The sequence below is a fragment of the Bos mutus genome, chromosome 7, assembly GCF_027580195.1.
Source record: "Bos mutus isolate GX-2022 chromosome 7, NWIPB_WYAK_1.1, whole genome shotgun sequence".
NCBI lineage: Eukaryota > Metazoa > Chordata > Mammalia > Artiodactyla > Bovidae > Bos > Bos mutus.
In genome coordinates, this window is record NC_091623.1 from 107,332,203 (window position 1) to 107,344,206 (window position 12,004).

Below are 12,004 nucleotides of genomic sequence, written 5' to 3' on the forward strand. Positions count from 1 at the left end.
CATCAATTCTTCGGCGCTCAGCCTTCTTCACAGTCTAACTTTCACATCCATACATGACCGCAGGAAAAACCATAGCCTTGACTAGACGGACCTTTGTTGGCAAAGTAATGTCTCTGCTTTTGAATATGCTATCTAGGTTGGTCATAACTTTCCTTCCAAGGAGTAAGCGTCTTTTAATTTCATGGCTGCAGTCACCATCTGTAGTGATTTTGGAGCACAGAAAAATGAAGTCTGACATTGTTTCCACTGTTTCCTCATCTATTTCCCATGAAGTGGTGGGACCGGATGCCATGATCTTCGTTTTCTGAATGTTGAGCTTTAAGCCAACTTTTTCACTCTCCACTTTCACTTTCATCAAGAGGCTTTTGAGTTCGTCTTCACTTTCTGCCATAAGGGTGGTATCATCTGCATATCTGAGGTTATTGATATTTCTCCCGGCAATCTTGATTCCAGCTTGTGTGTCTTCCAGTCCAGCGTTTCTCATGATGTACTCTGCATATAAGTTAAATATGCAGGGTGACAATATACAGCCTTGACGTACTCCTTTTCCTATTTGGAACCAGTCTGTTGTTCCATGCCCAGTTCTAACTGTTGCTTCATGACCTGCATACAGATTTCTCAAGAGGCAAGTAAGGTGTTCTGGTATTCCCATTTCTTTCAGAATTTCCCACAGTTTATTGTGATCCACACAGTCAAAGGTTTTGGCATAGTCAATAAAGCAGAAATAGATGTTTTTCTGGAACTCTCTTGCTTTTTCCATGATCCAGCGGATGTTGGCAATTTGATCTCTGGTTCTTCTGCCTTTTCTAAAACCAGCTTGAACATCAGGAAGTTCACGGTTCACATATTACTGAAGCCTGGCTTAGAGAATTTTGAGCATTACTTTACTAGCGTGTGAGATGAGTGCAATTGTGCAGTAGTTTGAGCATTTTTTGGCATTGCCTTTCTTGGAGATTGGAATGAAAACTGACCTTTTTCAGTCCTGTGGCCACTGCTGAGTTTTCCAAATTTGTTGGCATATTGAGTGCAGCACTTTCACAGCATCATCTTTCAGGATTTGAAATAGCTCAACTGGAATTCCATCACCTCCACTAGCTTTGTTCGTAGTGATGCTTTCTAAGGCCCACTTGACTTCACATTCCAGGATGTCTGGCTCTAGGTCAGTGATCACACCATCGTGGTTATCTGAGTGTAGGTGATTTAAAAGTGCCACAGGTACTTCTGATGGGCATCAGGATTGTGAACCCTAAGTGGAGATAATCACTGCAACTGTCAAGTTCGAATAATCTGTGTATGGACAAAAAAATCACATGTGTGATGTCCATATCCACAGCTACATAAATATTTATTGAATATTCATTTCCATTTGATAGCTAAGTTACATAATGCCCTCCATTGCTGGAGACAAATGTTAGAGAAAAGGCACAGGGTGTGGTGGCAGTATTCACTAGCTTCTGTTCACTGGTTTGTCAAGAATTTCTCATTGTTCTTCACACCTACAAGGGTCCAAAACAGCTACTTTTGTCCTTGCCCCCCACCCCGACAAACCCTGGAGCCACAGATAAATGGGTCAGCTTCTCTAGTGTTAAGTTAGCTGATGTATAAAACTAGTTGATTAGAATCAAAGGATCTTGCAAATAGGATTCTAAGATTTTGTTTAATTTATGGAATATGATTCCTTGGAAAAGAAAGGTCTAATTTCCTTCAGACTTATAAGACATTTTCTTCCCTTCTCATTGATCTCGGTGTGTGAAAAGGTCAGTGAGAGATGACATTGCTGTGTTCCCATGTTGTTTCAAATACCCCTGACTTGCAGAATTATAAGGGACTGAGTAATACCATTGAGATACTTTCATAATGCAACACTCACTGCTTGGTTGGGAACTCAAGGCTTTGGGAGCCAGAAGTGGAAATTTGCAAGGATCCAAGTAAGAACTTTCTCCTGTGTTTGCCTTGGACTTTTACAACCCTAGATGGCAATAGATTTTATAGCGGGTGGAAAAACATTCAGCATTTGTTCATCATGCACGCATTCATTTATTTTTTACTTATTCATTCCACACACATGGGTTTAAACTTATACTCATATTAGACCTATTTTTGGTGCTAAATAAGTACTCAGAATGGCATAAATGTGTATAGGTCTTCACTGAACATTTGAATAGACCTTAAGTAAGAATTCATTTGGCTTTTCAAATGGAATTCCCCTGGTGTAAAAAGGCCATGGGTTCTCTGGGGGATTTGTAGATTTTATGTGTGCATTTTAATTATTAGCTAAAAGCCATACAGTAAGTATAGTCTGAACCATCCAGAGGATGATGATCCTCATAACCAAGGATACGGTTTTAGGGTCTATAGTTTGTCTGTCACCATGGTCACCTTGGCACCACTGATCGCTCGTGTAATTGCTATTGACTAAGACGAAAATAAGTGGAGAAAGGCCTTATTCCTAGAGAATACAGTATGCCTACATGAGGGCCAAATGAAGTAAACACACCAAAATAAAAGTCGTGCAGCCACTTGAATGGAGAAAAGCAGTAGGGCTGTGCCGTATGGCTCATGGCAGAGTAGGGATCTGTGCTCAGAAGACGCTGTGCTAAAGCTCTTGCTACCACAATATGCTGTGTAGTTTTGCAGATCATCATTCTTCTCAGTAGGCAGTTATTTTCCATTTTGAACGATACGCATTGATAATTTTGTTTGTATTTAATTTTAAAATTTGTTTTGGTTGGAGAATTTTATAGAAGTAATGTTTACTTAGATTTGTGTTGGTACCTAATTAGTAGTGCTGGTATAAAGATAATTTGTGTCAACAGCAGGGGTTGGAGAAACCTTCCTTCCTTTAAAGGGGATTGGTATATTACTTAATATTGGCAGATTTTTTTTTCCTAATTTATCTCACTCTGCTATAATCACTGTTTAGTTCATTTTTCCCATTAGCCTGCAAGCTCCTGGAGTGAATATTCATACCTTATTTGACTTTCAGACTCTTTTATATTTATTAAATAAATGTGTTGATAAGAATTAGAATCATCTAACTCCTAAGGACTACTTGAAAGGGTAGTGAGATCTCTGTCAAGGGAGGCATTTAAACACAGGGTATCACTTTTGGAGGATTCCTGAATCAAGTGAGCACATCCACACCTCTTTGAACTCTGGAAGGCAGGATCAAACTTGTTACTTTTGCCACCGTGCTAGGTCGCTTCAGTCATGTCCGACTCTTTTCAAACCCCATGGACTGATTTTGCCACTGACTTTCCGGCAATACAGAATAATTTCTTTGGAGATCATTTTACCCCAAATCAATTGCCTAAGTAGTAGTAGCATAACGTTAGTCGCTCAGTCACATCTGACTCTTAGCGACCCAATGGATTGTAGTCCACCAGTCTCCTCTGTCAATGGGATTTTCCAGGCAAGAATACTGGAGTGGTTTGCCATTGCAGGGGATCTTCCTGACCCAGGGATCAAATCTGGGGGTCTCCCTCACTGCAGGCAGATTCTTTACTGTCTGATCCACCAGTGAAGCCCAAGTAGCAGTAGTATATTAGCACAATGAACTGTTGAGGTTAATTTACTTTTGCAGGTGAATTCTCAGTTTTACCCTGAAGACTTTGAGTATCTCCCTCATAAAGATGTTGAAATTCTAAGACTCATTTGAAAAGTGAATTCCTATGGGTCCCTCTACACCCGCCGTATGTATGTGGATGTCTCAGAACACATGATGAGAGATGGCTGCATGAAAAGAGAGGGCTCATGCATGCATCCAGAGGAGCCTCTTTTGTCCAGAGGATACAGATTTTAGATTTGTCAGGAAGGCAGAAACATATGGACAGCAGTCAGCCATATCTCTTCAAGTTGATTTTTTCCTATTCTTCCCCCTCCCCTCTTTCTCCTCGCAGTTTAATGTGAGTGCTTCTCTCGGCTCATTTATTTCAGATGCCTCAGGAACAGTACACCCATCACCGGGGCACCATGCCTAGCTCTGAGGGGCCGCAGGTATACAAAGTGGGGATTTATGGCTGGCGGAAAAGATGCCTGTATTTCTTTGTCCTCCTCCTGATGATTTTAATACTGGTGAACTTGGCCATGACCATCTGGATTCTCAAAGTCATGAACTTCACAATTGTAAGTAAGACCATACAGTTTTCTTTAGCTCTTTTGAGGGGACGGGAAAGCATGGGGGAAGAAAAAAGAATGTGGAAAGTGATGGTAGTAAAATTAAAAACAACCTACAAGCGGTGGTTTTGATGGCGGCGGGGGGGGGAGGTGGGGGGGAAGCGTTGCTGTTCAGATTACATGTGAGGATTGACTTCTTTTAAATCTCAACTCTTCAGAGGCTGGTAATCCAATTGTGGGATGTTTCTCTTTTGTGATCCTCATGTGAGCTTTCCCTACATTTTGATAACTGTGTTTCTATAGCCTGTAACTTATAAATAATTTGAGTAAATAATGTAGGGAGAAGGATGAGATAAAGACCAAAGTAGTAAGTTTGTGTTGTTATTGTTGTTTTTTTTTTAATTTTAGTAGTAATTAAGAAAGTTTTCATGAGGTAAAGGTTGAAACATCAGTGTTCAATTAGCCTTTGGAGAACATTAAAGAATTTTCAGTATCTATTTACACCTGGTAGTTAATGGAGCATTTCCTCAATCTTTAGGAATAGAATCAGAGAGTATATCTATTTTATTATTATTATTATTTTTAAAGAATTTGTGTTTATACTTTCTTGAAGAAATTCTTGATCTTGGTACTTAGGGCCATGCAGCTGATTGGACATTTGCTTGTTGAAGTTCAAATGAAAAGAAAATCTTGGCAAAAAGATTTTTGGAGTTATTCTGAGGTATTTCCCTAGAGCTTTTGTAAAGATTATAACAGTATAAATAAATTCTTGCATTAGTGAGAGCATAGTCCTAAAAATGCTTTCTTTTCCGCTGGTAATGTCAAAAGTAAGTAATTATGTTGGCAATATAAAAGAATTCTTGTGTGATAAGGAAATGTAACCATAATATAATTAAAAGTAAGGATTTCATGTGAAAATCCAAAATAGAATAGTGGATATTTGTCTTTCCTGAATTATAGAGTTTATTTTTAATCCCTCACACCTGTGCACAGGTAAACTTTCTTGCCTTTGCTCAGGCCATTTCTTCTCCTCGGGCTGCTTTTCTCCATTCTCTGCCTGGTACAACTCCTCCCTGATACTCCTGTAGCTCCATTTGTGTGTTTATTATTTTACTGATCACTCCAGACAGACATTTTTACGTGTGTCTCCCAGGCAGCGTGAACTTTGATAATAGCAGGGGTGGCATCTCTTTTCTGTGGGCCTTTGTTCATCACTCATGAGAAGGGCTCTTGGCACTTGGCTCATGAGGATTACATAAACCAGTGTTAGTGCATCAAAAGGGCTCACTTTTAAAATCGAAATATAGTTGATTTACAATGCTGTGTTAACTTCTGCTGTACAGCAAAATGATTGAGTTATACATACGTATGCTTTCTTTTTCACATTCTTTTCCATTATGGTTTATCATAACATTGAATATAGTTCCCTGTGCTATACAATAGGACCTTGTTGTTTATCTGTGTTACATGTGATAGTGTGTCTGCCAATCCCCGACTCCCAGGCCATCCCACTCCTATCTACCTCCAGGCACCACAAGTCCATTCTCTGTCTGTGATTCTGCTCCTGTTGCAGAGAAGTTCATTTGTTTCATATTTTAGATTCCACATATAAGTGACATTATATGTTATTTGTCTTTCTCCTTCTGATTTACCTAATGTGATCATTTCTAAGTACATTTGTGTTGCTACAAAAGGCATTTCATTCTTTTTATGGTTGAGTAGTATTCCACTGTGTATTTTTACCACATCTTCTTTATCCATTCATCTTTGGATGGACATTTTGGTTGTTTTCATGTCTTGCCTGTTGTGAGTAGTGCTGCTCTCAATATGAAGGCTCATGTATCTTTTTAAATTATGTTTTTGTCTAGGAGTGGGATTTTGGGATCTTGTGGTAACTCTATCTTTAGTTTTTGAGGGACTTTCTGTAGTGGCTGCACCAACTGACATCCCTGCCCACAGTGTAAGAGGGTTCTCTTTTCTCCACACCCTTTCCAGTGTATGTTATTTATAGACGTTTTAGTGATGGAGAATGGTTCACTTTTTAATATTTGCAGTAAGCACCAGCAAATTAAGCTTCTGAATTGCAGTTTTAAGTTTCAAAGATGATACAGGTCAATTTCCAATGTATTGTAGGGGTCTAAGAAAATATGTTCTAGAATATTGGAGCACATTAGGTTCTACTTCTGAATTAGAATCTGTAAACATTTTTTTGAACTTACTTTATATTTTAAAAAAAATCAGAGAAGTGTTTTAGGTGAGAGAGAGAGGGAGGTATGATCCAAGTTGTAGTCTAGATACTGCTCACGTAAGGATGCAATATAATGGAGAAAGTGTCTCAGAGTTTAAGGCTCTAAAAGGTGTCATGAATCTGCCCTTAAGTCCAAGGGACCATAGTTGTCATTTGTCAATATGCATATTCTGTGATGTTTTTATTTCATATTTCAAAAACTTTAAAGTAGAAAAATTCTATATTGTAATATAAAATAGAAGAAGACTGAAACTAGGGCAGTAGAATGAAGAATAAATGCTCAAAAGACATTAAAAGATGGAAGTGACATACCTCAACCTCAGCTACTGTTTGGATATGAGTTGTTGAGGGATTGAAAGGTAATTCTGGAATACTCCAGATTCTTGATAGTGAGATGGTTGGATGGTGGGACAAGAACAACCAGATGGAATTCATTATCTTTCCACTGAAATTTAGCTGAGACTCATGTTTCCCTCTCATTCCCTGTTTGGGGCTGTTTTTGTTATATTGACATAGTTTGACATGAAGTTAATGTATAGAACCTGAAAGATTAGAGGGTGAATGTGGTGGAGAATATGAACTCAAACCTAGATAACCGTGATATTACACAAATCTGGCTTCTCAAGTATGTTTTATCTGGCAGGCTCAATAGTGAGATGTCTATGTAAATGTATATTGAGTGACAATTCACTCTGAATGTTATGTGAGTTTGGGGAGCAATATGATATTAAGGTAATAATCTATATAAAATAGGCTATTTCCTGTAGTTAACTAAATTGATTGCCAAAGTTGAGAGTTCTTAAAGATTTACCAAACCAAGTACTTACTGAGGTGAGAATAATGCTATTACTAGTCATAATGTGTAATTTTGTAACAGTAATGCTTTTGAGCAAATAGAACTTAAGTGTCAGAAAATTGGTCTTTCCCTGGATGGTAAAAACATATTCTCCATAAATCACGGTATAATGCATATCCCTTTAGAATTATAATTCTATTCTACAAATAATAATTTACTGACAGTGAATATCTTGAGAAAGAATGAGGTGTTCACCAATATTACATTGGTGAATGTGGGGTGCGTGAACACAGGAAATCCAATGCGATAGGAGTGAAGCAGTTTCTGTGAGGATTGTCAAGAGGAAAGACTGATTATTTGGTACACCTGGAATGTTTAGTAATTTGGGATTTGGAAAAGTTCACACCTTAATCAAACCCTCTGAGTACTGACAAACCAAGAGTGATGTCATCTGCAAGTGTTTCCGAGGACTCTGCAGTTTATCCAATATCAGGCATCCAGAATTTTCTATGTTGTCAGATTTGCATTCTATGCTGTCCCCAAGGGTTATGCTGAAAGAGTCCTTCCATTATAACAATCTGGACAAACATCCAACCAAGTTTTATTTGTCCCAGATGTAAATCAGAATAAAAATTAATTTTTTTCTCTGCTTTTAGCAGATTACTCTGCTGTTCATTATTAATCAAGATAGAATTACAGTCTCCTACTCTTTTCCAGTGTTTTCCCTACTTGGAGGAGTGTTTAATTTACCTATGTTGTAAAGACCCATAGGTTCACCTCCTGTAGTTTATCACACACTATGCTTTACAAGGAAACTAGTATTATTTATTAAGCATGTGCTTAATATGTGCTAGTCACTGCCTGGCAGTAAAAAAAATTATCTTGTTTAATTTTCCAAACAACCCTACGAATTGGGTATTACAATCTCCATTTTAGTAAAATAAAACCCAAAGCTCAGAGAAGTTGAGTGGCTTTCTAAAGGAAACAGCTAGTAGTCAAAGAACTGGTCCTTGACTTCAAAGCCTACCCCTTTATACCACAACATACAGTCGGTTCAGTTCAGGTCAGTTCAGTTCAGCCGCTCATTCGTGTCCACCTCCTCTAGCTAATTGCTGCAATGACCTGGCTTTTCAACACAGCTCTGAAGCTGCTCAAGTGGTTCATTACCTTTGTTACCCGCCCTGTGTCATCAGATCACAAATTTGCTTCCAAGATATCCACTGACATTTCCTGCATGGAGTAGTTCCTGATAGTTATGTGTGTTCAGTCCTTAACTCAGTTCTCTTTATCCTACAGTCAATGACCTCTCCCTTCACTGCTTCCGCCTTTGTTATAGTCCCTTTTTATGTTTATATAAATATTTAATGCAAACTGAATAATGCTATCTGTGTCATAGGTTGGTGTGTAGACCAGTCTGAGTTAGCACCTGACCTGTAGGAAGATTTCATGTTGGGAACAGAAAATCATAGGAGACCCCACTCAGGGCAGTGGTTAGGGGCTCAGACTCAGGACAAAGATGCTCTATGCTCACATATGAGTTCTGCTACTTTGACAAATTTTTCAACCTTTCTGTAATGCCATATATTGGGAGTAATAGCAATACCTACCTGTTTATATGTTTGTTGTGAAGAGTGAATGAGGTGATAAATGTGAAGTGCTTAGAAAAGGAGCTTGTTCCAAAGTAAATGCCTTCTGTTAGTGTTTACCATTATCATCATCATCATTTATTGAAGGCTCATTTTGCATCAGGCTCTCTGCCATTGCAACTTATCTAACTTAATGTATATGTGGATTGGTATTATGATACCAACTTCACAGGGAGGAGAGAAGCTCAATAACTTGATTTGGGATCACATAGCTAAAAAGTGGCAGAGTAGAGGTTTGAATCCAAACAGTCTTAGTCTGGAATATGGTTTATTCATCTCTGTGATGTATCGTGGGGCAGTGCAGAAATCCCTAGCATGAGTGTCACAGAATGGTCCACCTAGTGGGCTATGAACTACATCACCTTTTCCTTCTGGCGCTCAGTACAGAAATGAAAGCAGTGAACTAGGTATCCTTTAGGATTGCAAGGCATCTTCCTGTTTGAACACTACAGTTTTGTGTTTGGAGCTTGGCCTCGACCATGTGAGATCTCTCTCTGTAGAGGGCTGCTGCTTCTACCAGTGTATTCCAGAAGCTCAATCCAAATAACTTGGCCTCAAAGACCTCCCAAAATACTGCAGTACCGATTGTCTACAGTGTCATTTAGCACAAGTGCTTATTAGTGGCAAAGCTTAAAAAGTTTTATTTCCAGTGAGTGTGAAATCATTATTAGATGAAATAGGTACCTCGAGCCACCTCTTCAAACATCCTCATCTTGCAGTTGATTGAACCAAAGTAGATGATAAAGTTGCCTGACCCAGCTTTAGCATCCCAACCATACTGGGAACTCCTCAGGAGCAGGGGTTGTATTCTATTCATATTTATAGCCATGGACCAGTGCCTGGTATGCAGTCAGCTTTCAATGTGTGTTTGTTAATTGTCAAACACATTTGAGTGTTTTATACAGACCACATGTATGAGATGATGGATGTCAAGTACCTGGTCCATGCTGGGCACACAATATGTCCTAGATAACTTGTAGCTAGCTATACTAGTGTTTTGGCCACCTCATGTGAAGAGTTGACTCGTTGGAAAAGACTCTGATGCTGGGAGGGATTGGGGGCAGGAGGAGAAGGGGACGACAGAGGATGAGATGGCTGGATGGCATCACTGATTCGATGGACGTGAGTCTCAGTGAACTCCGGGAGTTGGTGATGGACAGGGAGGCCTGGCATGCTGCGATTCATGGGGTCGCAAAGAGTCGGACACGACTGAGCGACTGATCTGATCTGATCTGATCTGATGCTAGTGTTTAACAGATCCTCTAACTTCTCTTTCTTTTCCACTCATTAAAATTACAAAGTCCAAACCATTGTATCTATGATTAAGAAGAGAATGTCCATTTGTTTAATAAAAACTAAAACAGAACTTACTTTGTAGTGTTCCTGTATAATGTTAATAAAAATTCCTATGAGGTAGACACTACTATCATGCATATTTTATAAATGGGGACGAGGAGGTTCCAAGAAGTGCAATAACTTGTCCAAGGTCACACAGTCAGTGAGTGCTGAAGCTGAAATTGGGTCACAGGAGTCTGGCTTTTGAGCCTGCACTCTTAATCAGTACACTATGCTGCCCATTTTCCAAGTGCTATTTTTCATGAAGACAAATTGAATTTGTTCAGTGCAATGTCTAAAACATGATTTATTTACCCTAAAGTAAGATAAAGATCCACTGAGGGTCAGAGGAAGGCATTCTAATACTTGTAAATTGGACACAGTGTGAAACAGTAAAAGCCAGAGCGAATGGGCAGTGAGTTCCATAACTCAGAACACTGACACATCATCTGTTTGGAGAAGGGTTGAGGAGCCATGACCCAGTCAAACTAACTCAAGCAGAGGGGAGTGAGGATACACTTGCAGAGGGAACAGGACAGGGGCTGTCCTGGTGCGTGGGTGGGTCTCATGGCCATGGGACCCAGAGTACTCTTAAGAACCAACGGCAGTGTTGGGGATGCCCATCCTCTGATTTTAATGGACCACATGGCCTTGGTATTGCCTGAAACTTTTGCTTCTGTTGGCAGGCCAGGATCCCTCTACCTTTGTGGGGCTACCAGTTACCTCCTGTGTTTATCCAAGCTTCCTGCTTCCTGGCATCTTCAACATGTGTGTGCCTTTGATCTTTTCTCTGTAATGACTTTCCCCTTCTGCTTCCACCTCTCCCCCCCCCACCACTAGTCTCCTTCTGTTACCCACATGAAGTTCCAGAGAGGGAACTGCACTGGCTCAGCAGATTGTATACATCATGTTCTACTTGTTTATTGTGCATGGACCACATGAGATACCCCATCAGCTGTGGCCTGGGAGGGTAGAATCATTCAGTCAGTCCTGCTCATCAAGCAGCTGGGCCAGGACTTCCCTCCCATAAGGTCAGAAATTCACTTGAAAATCACACCTATACTTGATCTTCCATACACAGCGCTCTTTTTAAGCTTTTCTCTGATTTCTCAGATTTTCTCAGAAGTCCTCCCAGATAAACCTGACAACTCTTTTGTCTTTGCTGTACCTGGTGTCCTGCAGTGGGAAGACATACAGTACTGCATTATTTAATTTTCCTGTTTCCCCTACAGAGACGGTAACCTTAACCATTCACCTTTATAGTGACAGCATTCAACAACTTGCTTAGTATATAGTAGATATTTAGAATATTTATTGAATAAATGAATGTGAAAAATTTATGAATAGCCCGTCACTTTAAATTAGTATGTAAAGGGGGTTAATAGAGCTTTATATGGCTTTTAAAATGAAGTAAGAGTTGATTTATTAAGATAGACAGACCATAAATGAGATGAGTGCTTGAATTGATTATGAAAAGGTATTTTTAATACAGACACTCCCTCCTGTGTATCAACTACCTGCTACATTTTAATTACACAAGTCAGGAGTGTGAAATAGACAAGAAGCAGGAGAAATCATCTTAGTTGATATACAGAATTGCTCAGGAAATGGGACAAAATGATTTTATTGGCTTTAGTTGTATCTTTCACTTAACATTGTTAATGAATGTATTGTGAATAGCAATTGCTTCAGCTCTGATGCCAGTGTCACTTGAGAACTTGGAAAGGCTTTTTATATTGAGAACACTGTGTTTCCATCTCTCAGGGCTCTGTCTCTGGAGGTTACTTTTTCATCCATTAGCTCAAATTCATCAAGCTGAAAAATGACCACAATGTTATTTTTAAGGTAGCATGAACATTGTAA

General features: G+C 39.3%; 1 protein-coding gene across 2 annotated transcripts in view; it reads left to right on the plus strand.

The window, feature by feature from the left end:
- Positions 1 to 12,004, plus strand: part of SGCD (sarcoglycan delta) — a 1,106,775-nt gene that overhangs the window by 683,784 nt on the left and 410,987 nt on the right. For both annotated transcript variants that reach the window (XM_070374675.1, XM_005891720.2), the window contains one exon: positions 3,937 to 4,125. In XM_070374675.1, the coding sequence (XP_070230776.1) occupies positions 3,937 to 4,125 (189 nt within the window). The remainder of the gene's footprint in view (positions 1 to 3,936; positions 4,126 to 12,004) is intronic.